The sequence below is a fragment of the Pelophylax lessonae genome (genome assembly GCF_965119305.1).
Source record: "Pelophylax lessonae genome assembly, chromosome: 1".
In the NCBI taxonomy this organism is placed as follows: Eukaryota; Metazoa; Chordata; class Amphibia; order Anura; family Ranidae; genus Pelophylax; species Pelophylax lessonae.
Window position 1 is genome coordinate 500,695,204 of NC_138768.1, and position 26,972 is coordinate 500,722,175.

The window sequence follows — 26,972 nt, forward strand, 5'->3', positions numbered from 1 at the left end:
AACCACAATCGAGGTGGTACTGTTTTTGGGAGCCGTACCATTCGGTTCCATGCATTGGAAAAGCGCCGCCGTACCATACCGAACCGTTCCTACACCATACCATGCGGTGGAAAAGCACAAAAGCGAGCCGAACCGTTCGGTTCCATGCAGTGGAAAAGCGCCATATGAGAGCCGGTTCATATTAGCGCGACTTGTCAGGCGACTTGTCAGCCTGACAAGTCGCGCTCCCTCGCGGTCCATTGACCGCTACAGGACCCGTTCTAATAGGAGAGTGACACAAGTCGCTCCGACTTAGAAAAGGGTCCTGTACTATTTCGGGGGGCGACCTCGGAGCGACTTGCATAGACTTCCATTATGTGAAGTCCCTGCAAGTCGCTCCGAAGTCGTGGTGCAATGTAATGCAGAAGTCGCCCCCGAAGTAGTAAGGAGTCGTGTCGCGCTAATGTGAACCGGCTCTTAATAAGCTTCTTGGAGTTCATAGTTTTTGTATAAAGCACATCTGTGCCTTGCACTTCAGCACCTTCTCAGATCTGTTCAGGAGTAGAACAGAGCAGTGGAGGGCTCTCCCACTGCACATCATTATTTTGTTATAGGATTACATGAACAAACGGTGCAGATAATGCACAAAACCTAGTAATGGCAGAGGGTGGGACATCTTTTCAGAACAAAGTGTGTTACTTTTAGTAACGTGGTAGTGAATGGGCCCTGCAATTTCCAATTTTCCCTGCATGTTGTCTAATGCATTGGTTTAGCATCTTTAATATTTTTTTTCTTTGTGTAAATTCTTTATTTAAGGGCAGGACTTTTATAAATCCATTAACATACGCATGACACATTGCCACAATTGTGCTTGCTGAAAAACCATCTGTATAAATGGTAAAAGCAGGCAGTATTGTGCAAGTAACCATTATTAAACCTAGCAAATAGATCTTAATCTGTTTACTGTGTTATGGACATTCCATTCATTTTTCATATTAAGCCACAAAGAAATTTTAACCTTAAAAGCACTGTGAGAAGAAACTAAAGAATAAACGGTAGAAATAAGCGATGGGTATGAAGGAGGGGACAGGGGATTGGAGGAGGGGGGAGCAATAAGGTGTATGAAAGCAGGGCTGCACGCAAAAAGTAAACACCCAGTCAGTGAAAAAGTGTAGTTCATGATACTAAGGCATTAATCACTTCATGGTCTATGTACCCGAGACAAGATGTTTATAGTCCCTGGAGTATGTTAACTCCGGCCAACAGAACCTTTAATGGCTCAATGACTTAGGTAAGCCAGAGCTACAGTGGGGAAAATAATCATTTGATCCCCTGTAGATTTTTTAAGTTTGCCCACTTACAAAGAAATAAAGGGTCTATATTTGTTATCATTGGTGTATTTTAAATGGTGGAGACAGAATATCAACCAAAAATTCCGAAAAAACACATGATACAAATGTTATAAATTGGGTTGCAGTTCAGTGAGTAAAATAAGCAAAACATGACCTAGTACTTGGTGGAGAAACCCTTGATGGCAAGCACAGAGGTAAGACTTTTCTTGTAGTTCGTGACCAGGTTTGCACACATCTCAGGAAGGATTTTGGTCCACTCTTCTTTACAGATCTTCTCTAAATCCTTAAGGTTTCTTGACTGTCACTTAGCAACCTAAAGTTTCATCTCCCTCCATACATTTTCTATAGGATTAAGGTCTAGAGACAGACTAGGCCACTCCATGACCTTAAAGAGGTTGTGAACTCGTTTGATTTTTTTTTTTTTTTTTTTTTTTAAACCCTGCAAAAGAAAGACATAATGAGCTAGTATGCATCGCATATTAGCTCATTATGCAATACTTACCTCAGAACGAGCCCCCGCCGTGCCGCTCACTCACCTCTATGACGGGCGACATGTCTAGTCGCCCGTCTTCCGGGATCGCGGCATCCGGCCATCTGATTGGCCGGAGCCGCGGTGACGTCACTCCCGCGCACGCGCGCGGGAGCTGACAGTCACGGCACGGGGCTCTGAAGGAACGGCACGATCGGCCGTTCCTTCAGAGCGCATGCGCCAGTGACGTCACTGGCGACATGTAAGGTAAATATCTCCTAAACGGTACATGTTTAGGAGATATTTACAGTACCTATAGGTAAGCCTTATCATAGGCTTGCCTATAGGTACAAGTTGTAGAGGAGGGTTTACTTCCTCTTTAATGAGCTTCTTCTTGAGCCACTCCTTTGTTGCCTCGGCGGTATGTTTTGGGTCATTGTCCTGCTGAAAGACCCATCCATGACCCATCTTTCCTCCTTGGCTGAAAGTTACAAAATCTGCAAGGGATCAAATCATTAATTTTCCCACTGTATGTAGATAGCAGTAAGTCCTGGATTTGTTCACGCTTTACCTAAGCCTATTCGCTCATTGGCAGAGTTGAATCCTATCGAAGAGATCATGGCAAGGCTGCATATCTGACTTCTATAAAGCATTAATAAAAATTGAGAAGACATCGGGTAGCCCATTTTTATTGAAATGGGAACAGGACCTAGACCGCCCTTTAACTGATCAACAACGTAAACAGATATTACAGCTAGTACATACTTCTTCTATTTCTACACAATCTTCAGAACTAAACTATAAACTGTTGTCTAGATGGCATTACTCTCCTAGAAAGTTGCGGTCAATGTTCCCAGGCTACTCGGCTCTATGTTGGAGAGGATGCTGAGAAGAAGCCTCTCATGCCCATATGTGGTGATCATGCCCAGTTCTGCGCCTCTGTGTTGCATTGGATCAACATCATCCAGGGGCATCCAGTGTTGGATGAACCCTGGGAGGTCCTGTTACATTGCTCAGGGGAACCAGTGGGCAGGTATAAGCGATCTATTACCCTTTTCTATCTATTAGATGTGGCCAAATCCCTAAACTGTGGAAAAAACCTACTATCCCTACTGTCCAAATGTGGTTGGAAGAGTCGCACATGCAGCTCGGATGGAGGATCTCTCTCTAACTTTTAAAAGATCAAAATCATATATATCTTAAAAGATGGGCTGGTTGGCTTTCCTTTACATGTTCATCGGAATATATCGAAATTCTGTCATCTAATACAAATACTTTGACTTAAGAAGTTCACGGAGGTCTCCGGATGATGCCTTCCCTCTTCTTCCCTTCCTTATCCTTTCCCTACCCTCTTTCCCTAATTTTATTTATTTTTTTCTCGTTATGATCATATAGAAGTTTAGTGTGATAGTTTGATGCAAATATGTCACATATCTTAGAAATGGCTATTTGATTTGTAATTTGAATATGTTGTAATACGTTATGCCAATACGGCAAAATGACCGAATATTTGAATAATGATATGTACTTGCACACTATACCATGTTATGCTAATATGGTCATATTTTGTATTTGTTTTGGAATCTTTTGAATTTTTCGAATTTTTTTTTTTTTTCTTCATCTTTCTTCTATTTCCACGTTTTTCTTGCTGGAAAATACTTTTTTCTTTTCAATAACAAAAAATATTAAATAGCAGTAAGAGCCTATTCAGACTAGCGCGACACGACTTTGGGGGGCGACCTGTGAAGTCGCGTGCACCACTGTACACCGCGACTTCGGCGCAACTTGCAGAGACTTCACATAATGGAAGTCTATGCAAGTCGCTCCGAGGTCGCCCCAAAGTAGTACAGGACCCTTTTTGTAAGTCGGAGAAGGGGTCCTGTGCTAATCAATGGACCGCAACATACCGCGACTTGTCAGGCTGACAAGTCGCCTGACAAGCCGCGCTAATGTGAATGGACTCTTAGTCCTATCTCCACATTATTAGGAATACAAGCATTCAGTAAATGAATGAGCACCATGAACTTTTAATATTTAGGGTGAATGCATAGTACCTTATCCCAACTGCTTTACATGTTTAATTATCTTGCATATGTTTAAACAAGATATAGTTGAAAAGTAAGACTAAATCTGGCATTTCCATTCATTTTTATGTTTTTAGGTGGATTTGCATTCGTCTACGAAGCTCAGGATGTTGTCACCTCAAAAGAGTATGCATTAAAGGTAACGCATCTGTTTTTAATCCTGCATAAGCAAAATTTTGTGGTTTGCGTAAATTAAATTTATTTTTGAAAGGGGCTCAGTACCCTTATGTAGTGGGATTACTGTGGAAAATTTCTGGCAAGTTTTAAAGTGGTTGTAAAGGTAGAAGGTGGTGTGTTGTGTGTGTTTTTTTTTTTTTTATATAATTTAAAGTGTTACTAAACCTACAACAGTAAAATCAGTCTGTAAATGCAGTATAGCATACTTGTTATACTCACTGTGGAACCTAAGGGTTCAATCCTGCTCATGTGTAAATCCAAAGGCTAATTGATCCTGTCTTCTCGGGTCCTCCCCTTCTTCCACAGTCCCTAATCCATCTCCTAATAGTACAACGCCTTGAGGGCACTCTGCACGTGCTCAGTTTGGTGTGTATTGCTAGAAAGTGGATTTTTTTTTTTATTTTTTTTTTTGGGAGAGTACATGTAATCAGCGCAGGGCCAGACAGATGGTCAGGAGTCATGCAGCCTCAAAAGACAGTCAGAGGAGAATGAAAACTCCTCCAACATGCTTTAACCATGGCTCGGCCAGACACTGATAGAAGTCACAAGACTGCTATATACTGCTGATGAGAAAAGGTATTTAGCATTTATATTTACTAAAAATAATTGCTTTTCCATGTTCTGTGGGAGACCAGATATAGTGAATGGAGGGTCCTGGGTTTCGTAATCCTTTTAATACATTCTCTGCTTTAGGGTAAAAAAAACCTTCTTTGTGCAGCTCCCTCCAGCCCTCCCTCCCCTTATACTTAACTGAGCCTGATCTCGATCCAGCAATGTGCGCAAGAGGCTCTCTCTCATCACTGGAATGGGGGCAGCAGAGGGAGCCATTGGCTTCTGCTACTGTCAGTCACAGCCAGTGTGCAGTGGGCAGGGCTGAGCTTCACTGTGTGTTTGTGTGTGTGTGTGTGTCTGGGGACACACACAGCGTGATTTGGATTAAGCTTGCACAAGTGCCCCATAGCAAGTAGCTTGCTATGGGGGCACCGGAGCTAGGAGCACCGGCGGGGGTCCCCGGAAGAGGATGATCAGGGCAGGCAAGTATGACATGTTTGGTATTTTTTAAGAATATTATGTTTCTCTTACGTCCTCCGACAGTCGCCGCCACCTCTAAGTCATCACTATTGGGTATTGACTTCCGCTCCGCAGGAGTAGCTAGGCATAAGACTTAGTCAAAAGAACAAAACATTTGCATAGACACACCCATGGGGGCTGTCCCACTGGTCAATACCCCCCCTGCAGTGATCACTCCCAACTCAGTTTGTTTCTGCCTAGCGTCAGGAGTAGTTAGGCTTTCCCTGTGCTGGGGCTACAGTCTCAGCCTTTTTAATCTTTTTTTATTTGATTTTCTTTGAAAATGTCAGTTTTTTTCTTGTTATACTAGCTGTTTATTTTGTCAGCTTTAGTTTTTAGTCGACTCTTCGGATGAAGATGGATTCTTGCAGAGCTGGGAATCGGACTGACCGCTCTGGTTCTCCGGGGCAGAGGGTCAGAGGGATCCCCAGCCCACCATCGAGTGTTCAGCCATGTGTTCGTCCTGGCATTATGAACGACCCATCCCTGCTCGCAGCAGGGATGCAGCCTGTGAGGTGGCTACCTCACTGGACACATCTGCGGTGCTGCAGTGTCCTGTCCTTGGCTAACGGCATTCCCTGTCAGATGAGGACAGCGGCTTTCCGTTCATATAGACACCCCACGCCATCTGGTACAGGTAAGTACTTCTGTGTGGGGCCTCTGTCTGGGGTGGCAGTCCTGTGTTGCTGTGTGTCCCCCATGTCTGTGCCTGTGTGGGGCTCCCTGTGGCGATCCCTGCAGGGGTCTTTTTGTACATGCACTGCGGTGCTGTGTATTGTTGGGGGCCCCTTCCCCTGTGTCACTTCGGTGTTTTTCTGGGGGTGCAGACGATGTGTGTGGCGGCCGCAGCGGGGAAAAACCACGCGGTCCGCCATTTTTAATATGGGCAAGCATGTCTGGCTTCACTGTGGGCTACATTTACATGCTGTTTTGGTGCCATCTTGCGTGTGGCTGACCGATCGTTCCGAGCACATGTTCGGCGGCCATTTTCCCGAAGCCTCCCATTCAGTTCTATAGGCAGCCATTTTCCCTGGGTTATTGCAGCTTATAGTTCAGCCTCTTATGACCTCACTTCCTTTTCCTCTGAAGCAGCGATCAATGTGGTAACACTCTGTGGGGCTCTGCAGACTGTCTCTTCCATAACTTTCTGTTTTGTCATTCCTGGCTCAGTTTCTTCTCCTTTTGGGGGTCTTTAGTCAATGTACATATAGCGGTGGGCTGCGCACTCCGCAGCTGTATTAAAGGGCCAGTACCTTTTTATTGCACTGTTGTTTTCTAACTTGGGCAATGGAATCTCAGGACAGCAAATTTCCTCCAGCTCTGGTGGGGGACCCCAGTCCTGCTGGGGCCCCTGTTATACCTGATTTGGCCACCGTAGTGGCGTCTTTAGTGTCCAAAATGGAGTACTGATGGCTGAATGTGCTGCTAGGAAAAGACCCAGATTATCTATCTCTTCTGATTCAGATGGTGATGTGGCTGCTGCGGCGGGCGTGCCCTTTTCAGGGTCTCGCTCATCCTTGGACCCTCTGGGGTCTAAAGGGGGAGGTGGAGGGGGTTGATGTTTCTCCCCCGGGTCGCCTGAAGAACGCGCCACCATGGATAAGTTGATTGTTTCTGTAAAAGAAACGCTACACTTGGAGGATGAGCCCAGTCCTCCAGGCATTGTGTCCTCTTTTGGTACACATAGGACCCGCAAGTCGGCGCAGGTTTTTCCCTGCCCCGCTGAGTTTCATTGCACTGTGAATGAACTGTGGCGCACTTTAAAACGGCCATTCATGGTTCCTAGTCGGTTTAAACTACTTTATCCCTTTGCGCCGGCTACGGAATCGCGATGGTGTGTGCCTCCACAGGTGGATCACACTGTGGCCGTGTTAAACAAGGCTACCTTGATTCCTACTGAGGAGACCCCAGTTTTTCGGGGTCCCACGGACAAAGGGTTGCAGTCTCTAGCCCGCCATTCCTACACGGTGGCGGGTTCCTTGCTCAAACCTGTTTTCGCGTCCGTTCTGGTGGCTCAGGCGGTAACTGATTGGACTAAGGTGCTTAGATGCAACCTCGCGTCTGATTCTGCCCCCCCTGCCACGCTGGCTATGGTGGATCAAATTCACCAAGGAGTCCTGTATTTGTGCGATGCGGCCTTAAATGAGGCCCCTTTGGTAGCACGCCTATCTAGTGTTGCGGTGCTTAACCGTCAACTGATCCGGCTGAAGAGCTGGTCGGCTGACCAGACATCACGGAAAACAGTTGCTGATTTTCCCTATGCTGGTTCTCGCCTTTTTGGCGAGGCGTTGGATACCTTGGTAAAAGGCATCACGGGGGGGGGGTAAGAGCACCATGCTGCCCCAGAACCCGAAGAACAAGTCCTTTCGTGGCAAGCAGGGTTCCGCCTCTCGACCCAATCAAGGGTCCTTTCGTGCCTTTCGGAATCAAACCAAGGGCAAGCCCTTCAAGGGCCAAGGTAGCCAGAAGAAGCCCTGGACGGGAAAGCAGAAGTCCGGCAATGCCGGTGCGGCGGGTCAATCCGCCTCTGCCTGAAGGGGCGCCCTCACCCATTTCTGGGGTGGGGGGACGTTTGCGCGTTTTCCTCCAACCTTGGCTGCTCCGAATTCCGGACAGGTGGGTTCAGGAAATCATTCGATCAGGGTACAAGATCGAATTCCTTTCCCGGCCGGCGGACAGATTTTTTTCCTCAAATCTTCATTTGACCCAAGGGCGCCTGCAGGAACTCCTTGCCCAGGGGGTGATTGTCCCGGTGCCTCATCGGGACAGGTTTCGGGGGTTTTATTCCAATCTGTTCACTGTGCCCAGAAAGGAGGGCAAGGTGCGTCCTATTCTGGACCTGAAAGCACTGAACCGCTTTGTGCGCGTTCGAAAGTTCCGTATGAAAACTCTCCACTCGGTGGTGGCCTCCCTGAGTCCAGGGGAATTCCTGGCCTCTATAGACCTCAAGGATGCGTACCTACACATCCCCATTTTCGAGGGTCACCAGAGGTACCTTCGGTTCGCAATAGCGGAGGACCACTATCAGTTTGTGGCGTTACCTTTCGGTCTCGCTTTGGCTCCAAGGGTCTTTACCAAAGTGTTGGCGCCTGTTCTAGGCCTGCTAAGGGCTCAGGGCATTGCAGTCTTGGGATATCTGGGCGATCTCCTGTTAAGATCGAGTGTCCGCCAGGACCTACTGCGCGATCTGTCCACCACGGTACAGACGCTCCAGGAGTTCGGATGGACCATCAAGGTACAGAAGTCGACCTTGTCTCCTTCGGTTCGTCTTCCCTATCTGGGAATGGTTCTGGACTCTGCTCAAGCAAAGGTGTTCTTGCCGGAGGACAAGCTCCGGACCTTGAAGGACGAGATCAGGTCCCTCAGGGACAAGCCATCCTCGTCACTCAGGACCTGCATGCGGTCCCTAGGGTTGATGGTATCGGCCTTCGAGGCGATACCCTTTGCTCAGTTTCACACACAGTCTCTTCAAGCGGAGATCCTGGCCAGGTGGGACAGACTACCTCAGTCCTTGGATCTGAGTGTCTCATTGAGTCGCCGGACCAGAATGGATCTTCTGTGGTGGCTTCAGTCCCCGGCTGTGTCAGAAGGAAAATCCTTCCGTCCGTTGCTGTGGACGGTGATTACCACGGATGCCAGCCTGTCAGGCTGGGGTGGAGTCCTGGGCAACCTTTCTGCCGAGGGCACTTGGTCGGGGGAGGAATCCTCCCTTCCGATCAACATATTGGGATTGAGAGCGATCAAGCTCTGTCTCTTCCAGTGGTCGGATCGACTTTGGGGCCGTCCGGTTTGGGTACAGACGGACAATGCTACCGCCTTGGCTTACATCAACCACCAAGGGGGCACCAGGAGTGCCTGGGCGGCCGGGGAGGTGACCGACATTCTGTCTTGGGCCGAGACTCCTGTCCCGGCAATCTAAGCAGTTCACATTCCGGGTGTGGAGAATTGTCAGGCCGACTATCTGAGCCGCCAGACCCTGGACCAGGGGGAATGGTCCCTGCACCCGGAGGTCTTCCAAATGCTGTGTGCGAAGTGGGGATCCCCGGACGTGGATCTGTTCGCGTCTCGGCTAAACCACAAGGTGGAAAGATTCGTGGCAAGAACGTGCGATCCGTGGCCGGACGCCTTGGATGCGTTGGTGGCCCCTTGGCATCAGTATCGCCTGATGTATGCCTTTCCTCCGATTCAGTTGTTGTCCAGGCTCCTTCGCAGGTTAGCCTCGGAACCGCACTTGGTGATTCTGGTGGCGCCGGACTGGCTGCGCCGGTCCTGGTACGCCGATTTTGTTCACCTGGCAGTGGCGCCTCCTTAGCGGCGGCCAATGCGGGAAGATCTACTGTCTCAGGGACCGATCTTCCATCCTGCTTTACAGTCGCTGACTTTAACGGCCTGGCTGTTGAGACCCAGGTCCTAAGAGACAGGGGTCTCTCCCCAGAGGTCATTCCTACTCTAATCAAGGCTAGGAAAACCTCATTTGGAAAAATCTATTACCCTAACTGGAAAGCCTATTTCACCTGGTGTGAGTCCAGGGGGTTCTCCTCTCGCTCGTACTCTGTGTCGAGAGTGTTGGCTTTTCTCCAGACTTGTGTGGACCAGCGCCTGGTGCTGGCCACGATTAAGGGCCAGGTTTCTGCACTGCCTATTCTTTTCCAACGCCCTGTGGCGTCTCATTCCTTGATTCGCACCTTTATTCAAGGTGTGCGACATTTGGCTCCTCCCCGGAGGGAGCCTTTGCCTCCATGGGACTTGAACTTAGTTCTGTCCGCGTTGCAGCGTTCTCCCTTTGAAAACATCCGGGCGATATCGTTGCCTCTACTGTCTAAGAAGGTTGCTTTTTTAGTGGCGATCACTTCGGCTCGCAGAGTGTCGGAGTTGGCGGCGTTGTCTTGCCGCTCTCCTTACCTGGTGATTCACAAGGATAAGGTGGTCTTGCGACCTCATTCGTCTTTTCTTCCTAAGGTGGTCTCTGAGTTTCACCTTAATGAGGACATTGTCCTGCCTTCGCTCTGTGCGAAGCCTAAGCATCCTAGGGAGGTTGCATTGCATTCCTTGGATGTTGTCAGGGCAATCAGGGTTTACCTGTCGTCCACTGAATCCTTTCGGAAAACGGATTCCCTCTTTGTCCTTCCTGAGGGACTTTGGAAGGGCATGGCTGCGTCTGCAGCGACTATTGCCAAATGGATCAGACAGAACATTGAACAAGCCTATGCTTTGAAGGAACGGGTTCCTCCCTTCCCTGTTAAGGCACACTCTACCAGATCTTTGAGTGCATCCTGGGCCTACTGGCATCGAGCCTCGGTGGCCCAGGTGTGCAAGGCTGCGACTTGGTCGTCGGTGCACACCTTTTCCAAATTCTATAAGGTGGATGTTCTGGCATCAGCTGATGCCTCCTTCGGCCGCAAAGTTCTCAGTGCGGCAGTGCCATAAGGGACCCTTATATTTTTGTGGGTTCCTGACTGTTGGGGTTGTTTATCCCCTGGGTTATTTGCTTTCCTGGGCTGTTGCTCCTGTTGAGCTTTTTCTGTTGCCCAGAAGGTTCTCTTACTGTGCGTGTAAGGTTCCTTTCTCTGATGTGGGTACTGCGTTGCCTTTTCTACGGTTGCGTCTCCCACCCCTCATGTCTACACTGCTTTGGGACATCCCAATAGTAATGACTTAGAGGTGGCGACGACTGTCGGAGGACGTAAGAGAAAACGGAATTTTTGTAAAATCTTACCTGTAAAATTCCTTTCTCTGAGTCCTCCGACAGTCGCCGCCCCCGCCCCTCTTTTGTGTTTTTTTTCTTGTACACTTACTGCTATGCTACCAAACTGAGTTGGGAGTGATCACTGCAGGGGGGGGGGTATTGACCAGTGGGACAGCCCCCATGGGTGTGTCTATGCAAATGATTTGTTCTTTTGACTAAGTCTTATGCCTAGCTACTCCTGCGGAAGTCAATACCCAATAGTGATAACTTGGAGGTGGCGGCGACTGTCAGAGGACTCAGAGAGAGAAATTTTACAGGTAAGATTTTACAAAAATTCAGTTTTACAGTCACTTTTAAGTATTGTAATTTGGACGGTAGAAATACCACACATTTACGATATTAAGTTTTTTATTTTCTTTATTTTAACAGGTAATGTGGTATTTCCCGGGTTACCAACAGATTTTTACAAGGGGACATTGTATGCTTGAGCCAGAATTACAAATGAAGCTGTGAAATGCACCCAGGGAACAATGATCAGGGCTTCAGTTCTTAATCTAAACATAGTTGTAGTGCATCAGACCATCAGTTATTATTCATTGATTTATATTTAGCCTGGGTGCATTATACTATTAAATTCATATGGTTCAGATTGGGCTCAAAGGTAACAAGGTTACTAGTCTTTGTGTCTGTAATAGAGTTGCAATATTTCCTGGATAGAATAATCAGTTCACTGATTGGCTTCACTCATTTCTTGAAATTGTTCTTTGTTAAAATTATACATACTGTACTAAATATTACCTGCTCTTTGTTTTACAGAATATTTTGGGAGAAACATAAAAATGCATTTAATACACTACTGTGGTTTTAAATATATTTTTGTACTACAACTTTTAGGCCTTGTTCACACATGCAATAAGAGAGGGCCTTCTGAGGCTTCCTGCGGCAAGAATATGTGCATTTCTGAGGCAGGAATCACCTGTGTGTGCGCGTGCATGTGCAGCAACGATAATGAACATGATGGCCCCTAAATGAAATTGACTGCTAGACAATACTAAAATGCTTTAGCGCTCCTTCAAAGTGGCAGAGATTGCAAAACAGGCATTCTGCAAAGGTATCAACTTTCTCTGTATAAGGGCATACACGATTGCTATATTATAGATGCTTTTTGTACCTACAGTTTTTTCTTTTCTAGGTCTTCATCTGCATTTCTGCTTCAGAAAGGGAAGCAGAGGCAGCTTACAAAGCTACTGCAATACGTTTTTTTTTTTTTGTTTTTTTTTACGTCCTGCAAATAAGTTAGGTTTGGCTTTCCACTCTGTCTAAAACCAGCAGTCCACAAAGTGCATTGAATGAGCTAGTTTCCAGTGTAGAGTGAAAATAGTTCTGCTTGGCAGGTCTAGAACGCACAATTGAAAATTGTAAATAATATGCAACCTTTAGTTTCATTGGTTGTTACATTCTAGGTTAATCACCACGTGTTCATCGTGTATTTTCCTACATTTTAAATTGCTGCTGTGTATGTAAATACTATATAAAGAATTGCAAAAATAATTGTTCTATCATTTTGCAGCGATTGCTCTCCAATGAAGAAGAAAAGAATAAGGCGATTATTCAAGAAATCTGTTTTATGGTATCCTTTTTCATTATGGGAATGAGTGTATAGTATATACAGTCATGGGCAGAAACATTGGCACCCCTACATTTCTCAGATAATGCACCCCTTTGCCCAGAAAATTGTTGCAATTACAAATGTTTAGGCATTCTCATGTTTATTTTGTTTGTATTGGTATGACACAAAAAAGTGGAGAAACAAAAGGCCATATCTGACACATTCCACACAACTCCAAAAATGGCTATTGGCATCTTCTCAAAATTGTAAGAAATATTTGCTTCCAAAAGCATGGAAAATATCAAGGTTACAAGTCCTTCTCATGAGGTCTTAGTGTTCCTGTGTCTACTGTGCGCAACATTGTCACAACGTTTACAGCCCATGGCACTGTAGCTAATCTCCCTGGATGTGGACGAAAGCGAAAAATTGACCAAAGACTGCAGTGAAGGATTTGTCGAATGGTGGATAAAGCACCTCCATCAACTTCCAGATGAATTCACTGACCTTCAGTCACAGGATAGAACTGTGTTAGCTCGCATTATACGTCGCCATCTGAATAAAAAAGGACACTATGGTAGGAGACCCAGGAGGATCCCACTGTTGACACAGAAACATGAAAAAGCCAGATTGGAGTTTGCCAAAACTTACCTGTAGAAGCTAAAATCCTTTTGGGAGAATGTGCTGTGGACAGACGAAACAAAATTACAGCTTTTTGGTAAAGCCCATCATTCTACTGTTTTCAGAAAAAGAAATGAGGCCTTTAAAGTGCTTGTAAAGCCACTGTATTATATTCGTACCATCCCATCTGTTAAATAATGATATGTGTCCCAGTGTCTGTGCAATGTAAAAAATATGCAGATTTCTGCCTTATTTCAGAGCGTCTCCTGGCACACATGACTGCTCGCCGCTGTCCTCTCCCAGGCTGACCACTATAGCGGGAGGGGCCGAGAACTCCTGCTGACGTCCGCCAGGATGAGGAGAGGAGAAGACAGACACGCAGTGATGTAAACGCCAGGAGATACTCTGATATAAGGTAGAAATCGGCATCGTTTTTATATAGCATAGACACATATCGTTCTTTAACAGATGGGATACTATGAATATAACATTGTTTGTTTTTAGAGCAACCGGAGGGGAGGGGCAAGCACCGTCACGCGCTGACAGGAAAAGGGTGGGGGGTGTGGGGAGGAGGGCAGAGGAGAGCTTGCGAAAGGACAGAGGCATTTAAACTGACCACGGCCAGGTATTTTAGGTTATACAGGAAGCCAAATTATACAGCACAAGCACTAATGTTTTGGGGTTGCTTTACTGCTTTAGGCACTGGAATGCCTGTGTGCATGGCTTTATGAAATCTGAAGACTACCAAAGAATTCTGGGGGTGCAATGTAGGTCCCAGTGTCAGAATGTTGAGTCTTTTGTCAGAGGTCATGGGTCTTTCAGCAGGACAATGACCCAAAGCACACATCAAAAAGCACCCAGAAATGGTTTAAGACAAAGCGCTGGAGAGTACTGAACTGGCCAGCAATGAGTACAAATCTAAATTGCATAGAGCACCTGTGGAGAGATCTCAAAACAGAGGTTGGGAAAAGGAACCCTTCCAATCTGAGGGACCTGGAGCAGTTGGGAAAAGAAGAGTGGTCTTTAAACCCATTGATGGCTATAGGAAGCGATTTGTGTTGTTGTGTTTTTTTTTTTCCTTTTTTTTTTTTTTTTTTTTAAATGTTCTACCAACCTGCCCTGTGCAGTGGATTTGCACAGAGCAGCCTGGATCCTCCTCTTCTTGGGTCCCTCTTAAGCTCTCCTGGCCCCTCCCTCCTGTTGAGTGCCCCCACAATAAGCAGCTTGCTATGGGGGCACTCGAGTTGAGCCACAGCTTCCTGTGTCCATTCAGACATGGAGCTGCGGCACGGCCCTGCCCCTTCTCTCCTCTTTGGCTGAATGATTTTGATTGAAAGGAGCAGCAGGAGCCAATCTTGCCGCACTGCTTTCTCAGCCAATGAGAAGGGGAGTCCCAGGCAGCTTAGACACACCTGCTACATCGCTGCATAAAGACGGGCTCAGGTAAGTATTAGGGAGGCAGAGGGAAGCTGCTGCACACAGGAGGTGTTGTTTTTTTTTTTTTTTTTTTTTTATCTTGATGCATAGAATGAAAAAACCCTGCCTTTTCAATCCTTTTAAGTGTCATTTTATATTTCAATATTTTTACTGATTTTTAAGAAAAGATCACAATGGTACAAAGGTATAATCAGGCCATGGCCATGAAACCAAGAAATAAAATTAAACTTTTCAAACAGTTGACATTGAAGTGAAAATAGTTGAACAGTAGCACAAACTTCAACAAAAGCATAGCCCCCCATGCCCACCAAGTCAACATTGGCTGGCCCCGGCCCTGCCAACCCCCCCCCCCCTCCAGCGCCCCTATGGGAACTTATGGGCGACCCCCAACCCATTACATCACAATTAACTGGGGAGGCGTCCGCCATCTGCGATTCCGCAGAAAAAGCCACCTGAGTACTTAGCACAGGCCATGGTAAACAAAAACCGTAGACCAACCGTGGTCCGTTGACACCCGAAGGAGTGTGTCTAACAGTTCAAACGTATGGAAAGAAAGAGAGAAGGAGATAGAAAGATAAGGGCGAGAAAAGGGAGGATGAAAGATGGGAGAAGACCAGTAGGAAGTAGATAGTAGAAATGAAGTAGTAGCGGTGAGAGAGGGTCGGTGCCCAGGCTCATGTCCCCGGAATCGGAGGTTCACTCACAAGTTATGCGGTCTCGTTAGGGAACGGTTCCTCCTCAATTTAAGGAGGGCCAGCTAGGTATCGCACCCAAAGGTCCCAAGTTTTCTCAGAGGTGCATTTTGTCATGAAATATCGCCACCATCCTCTCATTTATCATGATCCAGGTCAGCTTGGCATTTAGCAGTTCAATCTGCACCACCGAAGTCCGCCAAGTGCGGGCTATCGCAATTTTGGCGGCCGTAAATATAATGGCTATAGGGTGTTTAGCATGTTTTGGTACCCTCTCAAAGGGTTTGCCCAGAAGTGCATGTTGGGGAGATTTCACCAGGTTCATATGGGTTAGAGAATATAAAAAATTGTACGTGCGAATCCAGAACCGTCTGACTTTTGCCAGTCCACCATGTGTGGAAAGCAGTGCCCACTTGGCCACATCCCCTAAAGCAGTGGGGAGAGGTGTCCCGAACCACCACCGCCAATCTGATCGGGACCATGTACCACTGCAAAAATACTTTGTACTTAGCTTCTATTAAAGACATATTAAGTAGGGATTTTGAGTTAAGCTGAGCTAGAGAGTTCCATTCCGTTCTATCTAGTTCCTCACCCAAATCCGCTTCCCATCGCTACATATAAGGAAGTTTAGTCTTCTCTTCGTGTAATATGTTTTAGATCGTGGATATATAGCCCTTCTGCTTATCAATCGTGCAGCATAGGTACTCCAAAGGGGTTGAGGTGGTAATATCACTGATGCACTTGAAGGAGCCTACATAGTGGGAAATCTGGGAGTATTGCTTGTATTCTCTCACAGGAAGAGAGTGTTTCTCCCGCAACTGAGCTCTAGTAAGCAATCCCTTGTGATCACACAGATCTGCCAACCGAAACAATCCCTTATTCGTCCACCACTCAAACGCGGAGGGACAGAGGCTGGGAGGGAACAATAGGTTGCCCAAAAGGGGCGCCAATGGAGCGTGGGGGGACTTAGTTATATCTTTTTTACAATCTATCCCATGTTCCTAAGGATAGGGACAAGATGGGGCAGAGGATCCCCGGTCTATCCCTGGCCCGCAGCCACAATACGTGATGGATTGGAACATTTGGTAGGTGCACTGATTCCAGTTGCATCCAAATTGGGTGAAGGTCTTGTGAGTGATACCGGACTAGATGGGTGAGTTGAGCAGCATGGCCTCTTATCCCCCATATGAATTGTATAACCTTCCGTTGAAACATTCGAAGATCAGTCATATTAATCATTATGGGTAGGGTGCGAAACAGATATAGCCGTCTAGGATATATATTAATTTTGACTGAATTCAACCTACCGAACCATGATGAAGCATTAGCGGCCCATTTCGTGAGGTCCTCCTGTAACTTTTTGTAAAGGGGTGGATAATTGCGCGTGTAGAGGGTGTCGATGGAGGCTGTGAGGTGGATACCGAGATACGGTATCGACTGTTCCTGCCATGTGAAGAGAAAGCTGTCCTTGAGAGCGGTTACCGTTGCCCTGTCCAAGCTCAAGTTTAAAGCCTGGGATTTGGAATGGTTCACTCGCAAGCCAGAAAACGCAGTGAGCGCCTCCAGCTCCCTGAGTAGATTGGGGATGGATATCAGTGGGGTCGAGATATACATCAAGATATCGGCAAAAAGAGCGCATGTATGCACTCTATCGCCGCCGGGGATGCCCTGAATGTTTGGGTTTTGGCATATCTTAATGGCCGTTGGCTCTAAAGCCTGGATGAATAAGAGCGGGGACAGGGGGCACCCCTGGCGCATATCCCTTTCGTATTGCAAGGTAGTCAGATCCATAAACTTTTATAGACAATCTCGCTATAGGGTCGCTATATAAAGTTTTAATAATAGTGAGAAAGTTGTATCCATAGCCGTATTTCCCCAAGGTCTGTAGTAGGTATTCCCAGGAGAGGGAGTCAAACACCTTGTGTAGGTCGAGAGACAGTAACATGCCTTTCCTCTTTCCCATCTCAATTAGACTTAAGGGCAGAAATAATATTATTAGCACGTGTGGTTTGGTCAGGTGCCTGTCTACGCGGGACAAAGCCCGTTTGATCAGGGTGGATATATCCCGCTAGGAATGAGTTCATTCTGAATGCCAATATTTTAGTCATAATTTTCAAATCGACATTTATAAGGGAGATCAGGCGATAGTTGAGGCACTCGCCTTGGTCTTTTCCCCGTTTGGGTAGAACGTGTATAAAAGCGTTGTTTTTGTATTTAGCGATAGGGACACCTTCTCTGATTGAGTTGAAGTATGAGCAGAGGTGAGTAGTGAGGGTCTTTCTGAATTTTTTTATAATAGTGGCCAGAAAATCCGCCAGGAGACCCGGCACTTTAGCCGAGTTGAGGCTTTTGATGGCAGACAGTACTTGGACTCTCTGTCCATAATGTCCGCATGCGAAGATGAGTCGAGGGAGGGGGACGTAAGTGTCATTTTAGAAGTAATTTTTGTCTGTTTTATCATTTTTTTTTTTTAAAAATGTACTTTGCGTACTGCAAAAATTTGTCTGCCATATTTTATTATATATATATATATATATATATATATATATATATATATATATATATATATATATATATAAAAATAAAAAAAGGTATAGTACCACTTTAACTGAATACTTTGTTAGATTTGTGTTAATCCCACTGCACCACTGAAGGGTTAAATGCTTCTTACAGCGGAGTTCCAGCCACTTGTGGTAAATAAAGTCAGCAGCTACAAAAAGTGTAGCTGCTGACTTTTAAAAAAACAGCCACTCCTCTGTCCCACGATCCAGCCGTGAGCTTACCCCAAGCGGTCTCACCCGCTATTTTCGGTCCCTAGCGCTGGTATCTTCATTACGGGCACTCGGCTGTGACCGCTTGCAGCTTCACAGCTGGCTGCCCACTGCGCATGCTTGAATGGCGCTGCGCATTACGAGTGGTGGATGCAGTCTTCTAGGACCTGTCATTGTCCCAGAAGACTGCAGGGGGAAGCTGGTACCTGTCAAAATCGGTTACCCGCTCCTCAAGTGGCAGTTATTCAAGAGGAGCGGGGAACAAGTCCTTAAAGTGGAACGTCTCCTTTTGGGTGGCTTCTTTTTTCTTTCTTTCTTCTTCTTTTTTTTCTTCTTGTTTTTTCTTTGTGACCAGTCCCCAAAACCGCTTTCTATTAGATGCACTTTGCATTGTTTATGGGGACAATGAGTGCTGGAGCAAGGAGTTTGCGAACTGTAACAACTTATTCCTTTATCCAGAGTTAATGAGAGGGCCGCTGCAAGAATATATATTTTTTTTTTTTTAATTTCTCTAAGTTTTAAATCCCTGAGTTCTCTGCATTCTTTGTTTACTGTTAATGTTCCTTAAGCTGTTGATAACAGAAAAAACTATCTGGACATCCAAACATAGTCCAGTTTAGTTCAGCAGCTTCAATAGGGAAAGAAGAATCGGATACTGGCCAAGGCGAATTCTTGCTTCTAACAGAACTATGTAAAGGTGAGAAAACAAGTGTTTCTATTACTGCATGGTCTGGGATGGCGTTGAATGTATAATTAAAAAAACTTTGTCAAGTCTTAGAGCCTATAAAGACTTTTCGATGGAAGACAGCCAATAGTGTTAAAGAGCACATTTGTTAATGTTTATTCTCTGTCAGGCCCATTAAATATTAATATTATTTATTTACCAAGTCTTCTTAGCCCCCGTTCACACTAAGGCGACCTGGTCGCCTCACAGGTCGCCGTAGGTCGCCTCCCATAGGGAAGCTGCGGACCCGTTCTAATAGGAGTGACACAAGTCGCTCCGACTTAGAAAAAGGGTCCGGAGCTTCTTTGGGGCGACCAGGAGGCGACCGCCATAGACTTCAATGCTATGAAGTCCGTGGCGGCCGCTCCGAGGTCGCGGCGCGCTACTCGCACCGCGACCTCGGAGGTCGCGGTGCGAGGTAGCGTCGCCTGCATGTGAACGGGGGCTAACTGTAAGTCGATTATTATTATTTATCCTAACTGACATACCCCTTTTTGAGGGTGACTATAGCTGAATCAATGTCTTGGTGGGAACTGCCAATTAGACCTCTACCCATCCTGAGATCCATTGCCTTCTGGAGCGTTTTTCTATGCACTTTTTATTGACAATAAGTAACATTCACTAAAAAAATGAGGATTTGCTATGGTAAAGTGAGCATATAGCATTAATTGTGCCCAAGCAATACCCTGAAAAACACAGCTATTTTATGTACACTATAATTATAACCTAAAAATAGTTTTGCAAATGCACTATTGTCCTGTTCATGATTGTCCTTGCTGGAGGCTCTGACATGAGTAAGGTAAGCCCTGCTTCAACCAACATGGCTATCTCCACACAGAGACACAGTGCAGACTCCAACACATGGGGAAAGATCAGCTGCAGGGAGAACACATGCATTATGGGTGACTGGGCAGTTGCCCTTTGCTTTTTTTTTTTTATTTATTTTTTTTACCACAGTTTGAATTTGAAAGATCTTTGTACAATGACAAGCACTTCTGATAATGACTGGAATAATTTACGATGGCAAGAAAATATATGAGAACCCCTTGGAACCATTGGAATTAACTGGTTCCTCAGTAATTTACCATAAAATGTCTGAACCTCACCTTACAACAATAGACAAACACAGTGGGATTAAGCTAATAACCAACAATTCTAATTTCTTTTGTCTTTATCGAACAAACCCATTAAACGTTCACAGTGCTGGAGGAAAGTAAGTAAACCCCCTGAAGTTAATAGCTGGTTGATCCTCCTTTGGCAGCAGTGACTTCAAGCAAGTGCTTTTGGTAGCTCTGGATCAGACCTGCGCAACATTCAGGAGGAATACGTGTCCTCTTGTGGGTGGTAAAAACTAGCCTTAAATAAAAAGGGTCTTCCAAATATAAATATATATAAATACAAACAATGAATCTTCACTAAAAAAACAAATTAGTGCAAATACGCAATTGACTATAATAAAAGAATTGTGTGGTGAGCTTCCAGGTGTTGTAATATATTGAAATGCTGATGTGTAGTATCTGATTCGGAATAGAAAATAAAGTGCAATGTGTTGCTATTCCAGTATTATAAAACCATATAAAATCATATAAAATCTATCTGTATTTCTTATGCATATGGTTAATAAAGTGCTTATGTGAATATTTCTTAAAAAGCAAAAGTGGAAACAGTGCTTCAAAAAAGTGCTCTGTGCATAAATTGCTACTATACATATAAAGGTGTATATGTAAAATGCCCAACAAAATTGTAAATCAATCAACAGTTTTTTTTTTTTTTTTTGAAAATCTTTTTATTGGTATAAAACAGAGAAAACCAACAACACAATACAATAAAACAAAATCAACATAGGTGCATTCAGTCAATTACATGGCACAGAAAAGGTAAACGCAACACTGCCATTCACAATACTATTGCGCAGGTATACAGCGTTCACAACCAGCATATCCAAAGAAAAAGAGGGAAAAAACACACCCCCATGCGGAGGCAGCAAACCATTGAAGAGCGGGGTGGCAGGCCCGAGAGTTCAAGCTCACTCCGGGCATGCCAGCAGGGCGGCCGAGGAGCCCTCCAGCCACCGCAGCCAGACGCGGTCATGTTTTTTGGGGCAGCCCCTATGAGCATAGGTGTCCCGGTATAGAGGGATAACCCCATCCACAAGATCTCTCCAGTGCTGGAGCGTGGGGGGAGCCTGCCTACGCCAATGCAAAGCAATGTTTTTCCGGGCATAGAAAAGTAGGAGGCCCAAGAGGGTGCGGTCCGCTACCCTGGGCACCAGGTCATCCCAACAGCCCCAGGAGGCCAAGCCGGGGGGAGGGCTCCAGGTCCATCTGCAGAAGTGCAGAAGACACGGAAAAAATACGAGACCAATAGGCTGAAAGTCTCGGACAGGTCCAAAAAACGTGAAAAAAATCTCCCGGAACACCCCCACAGCGCCAACACTCCGGGGACTGTGTAGGATAGATTCGGTGCATGCGATGCGGGGTGAGGTAGGCCCTGTGCACAATTTTAAACTGTAAATCAATCAACAGTTTAACTGCAATAAAATATTCAGTCCAATCAGTGCCTTTTTAACAGTTCTCAGAAGAATCGGATTGCACCTGATCTTTTGATCTAAACCAGTATATATAAAACAACCAATCTGATGGGTAACAGTGATATAACTTCTTCCTTCACCTCGTGCTGTGATAACACTTCTAGGTGTGCTAAATTCTCACCTCAATACAGTGTATAATAAGCCTGTATTATATATTTTGTGGCTTGTGGTTCCTTCTCCTTTTAAGTTCCAGCGCAGTGTCTGATATCCACAGTGTTTTCAAAAGGGATCCTGTATTCCTCCCCGATTTGGTCCTGTCTCTGGGGGATCTTTGATAAGCCTCCTATTTGGTGTGGTCTCCTTAACGGTCTCTTTAGCTAAATATCTCCTCCTTGGGGCTCATAGGAATGAAGGGGCCATCATGGTGTAGTATTTCAAACTTTTATTTTAAACAATATAGCCAACTTGCATGTGTAAAAAAAGCTGTATCCAGTGTGTAAACCTCTCCGTGGAGCGCTGCGTCCTATTTTGCACGTCACTTCTGGGTATTGGGTTCCTCCTACGCGTTGCGTCACAAGGTCACGTGACTTCCTCAGCCTAAAGGGCATCCCTGAGGAAGTCACGTGACCTCGAGATGACGGCACCGCCGAGAGGAGAGGGAAAAGATCAAGGCTTTGTACGGCCACATCGCTGGATCGTGGGACAGGTGAGTGTGTGTTTTATTAAGTCAGCAGCTACTCTTTTTTTGAAGCTGCTGACTTTTAATAAACAACACAAAAATGAGTGGAACCCCGCTTTAAGATCTATGAATGCCAGGGTTTGTGTTTGTCTGTTGTTACTAAGATGAGGATCATATCACATTTTATGGCAAATTACTGCAGAAAAGCAGTTACAGCAATATTTTAGAATTTCTATTCAATCGGATTATTGCAGATCGAATTAAAAATTGCAGGGGTTTATCTACGTATTGCTCCCAATTCTTGTGTAAATATCTATGTGCTCTGATAATCTGAGTTATTTGACTAACTCTCCTAGTGTTTTTGCTAGTTCTATTCTTAAAACATAAGTGTAGGCAGTCTTTCTTATGGAATCCTCTCATAAACCCCAAAACATCCACGTTGGTGGAAGTTTGATAGGCAATCAACCTTTACTACATTGCACAGTGCTATCATTCTAACAAAAGAAGCTTGTGGATTAGAAGAGAGGGCATAGAAGTGAAAGATCTAATTGGTGATCTGCTGATCCTTTACTAAATAATGAAAGCTTTAGGTCAGCCATAGATGGTTCAAATCTCGGCCAGTTCAGCAGGAACCTGACAAGATTCGAACCATATATAGGCAGGCTGAATGTACCAAGTTGATCGATCAACTTGGGTACAACCCGCCTGCCAGGTTATACATACAATTATCGCCAGCTGCAATAACCACTGTCTTCCCCCACCCTTGTGTGTTCCAAGATCACCAGCTGAAAGTAGAGGGGATAAAAAATATAAACTAATGCAGCCTAAGAACTGGTGAACTACAGTATATTACATTCTTGCTCTTGGGTTTAGATAAACTACTCGGGTGTGATTCACCTGTTCTCATGGCCAGAAGTACTGAGGCCCTGCCTGGGCAAAGCATAGGTCTACTTTTTGTTTCCTGATTTTTAAAACCTATTTTTTTTTTTTTTATACTTTTCTATTATACTTTAGGTCAACTTGTGGAATTCTTGAACAGAGCTGAAAGTAAGGGACCACTGTCCTGTGATACCATATTGAAGATTTTTTATCAGACGTGTCGAGCAGTTCAGCATATGCACAAGCAGAAACCACCACTAATTCATAGGGATCTCAAGGTAAAATGTTAAATGGACCTACTGTTCAACGTATTGTTGTAAGGAAACCTTTTTAAACTTTAAAACTGATGAGCAAATTAGCTGGTTGAACGATTAAAAAAATGAACCAAATCCTCCATTCACACAAACGAGGTGGATGGAGGAATTTCCTCTCCTAGGACATTTCATCACTCTCATCATACACTGATTGGCTACAGCTGCTGATCGACAAAAGTTTTCCAGCTTGTCCATTCAACAGAAGTCTAACAATTGACTTCCATTGAAGAGGGATAGTCACACACTGATTGAAATTCAGATGGTCCCTGCTAAACTGTTAAAATTTTAATATCCAATTATGGTCACCTTTAAAGGCCCGTACACACGATAAAATCTGTAGGGAAAATTCGTCCGACGACCGATCTGCCGATTTTCGGATTGTTAGTATGGTGTTTTCGACAGCCAACTCCGACTTTTCGGCTGACAAAATCCTGATGTGCAGGCTATAAAATTTTTGTCGTCCGTAATACAACGTCCGATTTTGGTCTCATTAGTACAGATTTCGATGGAAAAAAATCTTAAGAGCAAGACTAGGCATGCTCAGAGACGAAAGAACACATACAAAACAATCCAACACATGACATCACTTCTAAAGTAGAATTCTGTTGTACGGGAAAATTTGTATGAAAATAATCTCTTCACTTTCCACATCAGACTAGCATGCCACAAAAAGCGGACGACAGATCGTTCGATAATCTGATCGTGTGTAAGGGCCTTTAGAAATGTCCTGGGTTTTTACATGATTAGGAATTTTGCTCTTTATTCAAGTCACTAGTTAATTTTAAATCTTCTTTTAATCATCTTCTGGGGGCTACTGTGCAACAGGGAGGAGGCAGAAATGGACTCTGAAGGTAAGATGCAGCTGGGAGGTTGCTTTTCTTTTTTTTTTTTTTTCTCCCTGGAAGTGTCGGAGCTTTGCCTTTTGGGATGGACTGCCATTTATCCGTGACAGGACACTCTGGATTGCTGCTGCATTGGGAATCTACCGTTTAGTCTAAATACTTGTCTTGTTCACAAGCTGTAAACTAGGCAGTAGTGCTGAATATGATTCCTATAAACCCACTTGCGCCAATGAACAGAATTAGTGAAACAAAATTATATGTAGCAAAAAAATATGTAAAACAAATATTCCTTTTAGTATATAAATCAGTTGAGCGGCTGCTGTGACAAAACCAATGGTAAATCTGTAATTAAAAAAACGCAAGAGTGGTATACTCTATGTAATACACTGCGCTAGCTCCCAAAAAAGTGAAACCAATATCACAAACCCGCACAAATCAACACTAATAATAACCAATGTGTAAAAAAACTGATCTATGTAAAATGTTAATTATTCTCATGAAGTGTTAATAATAAAGCATAAAGTGCTAGTTCAAGAAAAGAAAAAGGATAAAAGAGTGACAATTATAAACCCAGTGCACTCGGAAAGTAAAATTACAGTCCAGTGAAACCAGTCCAAAGGTTAATATATACTGAATCCTTCCTGGATTTCCATCAAAAGTGGCACAGTCTTCCTGCCCCTATGGCCAGATATATTGTGAGAATATATCCTGGGAGTAGGGATGGTGACACCCTCTGTGAGAGAGATGGAAAAAATTCCCACTCACCAGACGGCGTTGATCCTTCTAACCATATGGCAAAGGGATCAAACAGAACTTTGAAGCCTGCATCTCGATCATGGAGACCATTAAACGGTCCTCCTCAGTCAGTTTCCTTCAAAGCATGAAAAGCTCCCAGTCTAATCCTGGGGAGAGGAAACAAAAGACTGCCTCCTCATAGTGTAAAAAAGTATAAATTATCTTTATTTACCATAAACCCATTTGCAGGGCCAATAGTGAAGTAAAATAGGTTAAAAAGTATATGCAATTATACTATACAAATGCATTGTATAGTGTGGGAAACCTTATGAGAGTGTGTTTAACCCTTTTTTTCTCACTATTGGCCCTACAAACGGGTTTATAATATATAAAGATCATTTATACTTTTTACGCTATGAGGAGGCCGTTTTTTGTTTCCTCTCCCCGGGATTGCACTGGGAGCTTTTCTTTCTTCATTCATTCTCACAACGCATCTGGCCATAGGGGCAGGAAGATTACACCACTTTTGAGTGAACTGGGTTTATAGGGTTTTTTTTTTTTCCTTTTCTTTTCTCTTTTTGCACTAGCACTTTATGCTTTATTATTGGCACTTCATGATGGTAATTAACATTTTACACACATCAATTTTTTTACACATTGGTTATTATTTGTTAGTGTTGATATGTGATATTTGTTTCACTTTTTTGGAGCTAGCGCTGTGTATCGTATAGAGGTATACCACCCTTGCTTTTTTTACCCACAGTAGTGCTGCATAGTTGCTTTACTGCCCTCATGCTAATATGTAATGGTTCTAGCAGAAGCAATGTCTCCTCTTTCTTCAAACAGTTATTTTAGCCTAATTCCCTTTTAATGCTCTACTAGAGTCAATTAATGCTGAAGTATAGGCAACCATGTTTTTCACAAACGTAGATGTATGTATACCTTTACACGGTTTTTCCCCTTATGTTGTCCCAGGATCCCATGAAAAAGCTGAATAGGTTCTCATATGACAGAAAACATTTTGTCTAGGGGACCTCACAGCCTATTTCATATGTGCTGGCTCTCCTTACCCTCAAGAGTTCAGGCAGCACTTGCATCACCATATTGATGCTGTTAGAAGGGCTTACACTGTCTTTTCCTGCCTAGCACTTCGCTTTTCATATTTAAGCCCATCTCTTTGGCCTGCTGGAATGTTGAGTGTCTTTATTTGCTTGTTTCCTAGCAGAGCAGAATGTTTACATCTCTGAGCAAGGAGCAGTGGTCTTGCTTCTCACTTTCCTTACCTCTTTCTACCCATCTTTAACCTGGTATGCCTGTGATGTGGGAGTACAAAGAGAGATGGGGAGAGAGATGCATAGTAAAATAAAGAGCTGAATAAAAATGTAAATAGTAAATGAAAGAAGTCCATGTGGAGGCATACATCTTGTTGGATGTAACCCCTCATAAACAGCACATTGTTAATTTTAAGTGCTGTAAATCCTTAAGTTCTGCTTTAAGACTGAGAATGTTTGAAAGATGCAAAGAAACCACAACAGCGAGAATGGAAGGTTAAGAATATGGCCAAAAGAACCTCTGCAAAAGTGAGTATATTTGCTTTGCTGTTTTTTTTAGGCTACTCACCCATCATTTCCTTGCCACTGCCAACACTAGCAATGGTAACCCAAGCTGAGGGTTCTTGGTTGCTCTCTTGAAGACTTAAGCTGGCAAAACATGATGATACAATTTGTTCTTATTCTATTTCCTTTAGATCAGTGGTTCTTAACCTTGTTGGAGGTACTGAACCCCACCAGTTTCATATGCGCATTCACCGAATCCTTCTTAATTGGAAAAATAAAATATGATTTTTTCAAATTCAAAACATAGGTATATATTTAGGTATATATTTATACATAGGTGCACAAAATGAACAAAACCATTAAAGAACAAAACCATTAAGAACAAAGCACAAAACCATTAAAACATGGGGTGTCAGGAGGGCACACACTGGGGTGGGGGGGGCATACCATGGGGTGTCAGGAGGGCACACACTGGGGGGGAGGTGTTGGGAGGCAATACCATGGGGTATCAGCATGGCACACACTGGGGGGGTTGGGAGGACATACCATGGGGTGTCAGGAGGGAACACACTGGGGGGAGGTGTTTGGAGGGCATACCATGGGGTGTCAGGAGGGCACACACTGGGGGGGGGGTTGGGAGGGCATACCATGGGGTGTCAGGAGGGCAAACACTGGGGGGGGGGGGTGTTGGGAGGGCATACCATGGGGTATCAGGAGGGCACACACTGGGGGGGCTGGGAGGACATACCATGGGGTATCAGGAGGGCA

The 26,972-nt window shown here is 44.7% G+C and overlaps 1 protein-coding gene across 2 annotated transcripts in view; it reads left to right on the forward strand.

The window, feature by feature from the left end:
• GAK (cyclin G associated kinase) overlaps window positions 1-26,972 on the forward strand; it is a 191,091-nt gene that overhangs the window by 19,853 nt on the left and 144,266 nt on the right. For both annotated transcript variants that reach the window (XM_082248017.1, XM_082248016.1), the window contains exons 2-5: window positions 3,962-4,023; window positions 12,389-12,448; window positions 18,528-18,642; window positions 22,893-23,035. In XM_082248017.1, the coding sequence (XP_082104143.1) occupies window positions 3,962-4,023; window positions 12,389-12,448; window positions 18,528-18,642; window positions 22,893-23,035 (380 nt within the window). The remainder of the gene's footprint in view (window positions 1-3,961; window positions 4,024-12,388; window positions 12,449-18,527; window positions 18,643-22,892; window positions 23,036-26,972) is intronic.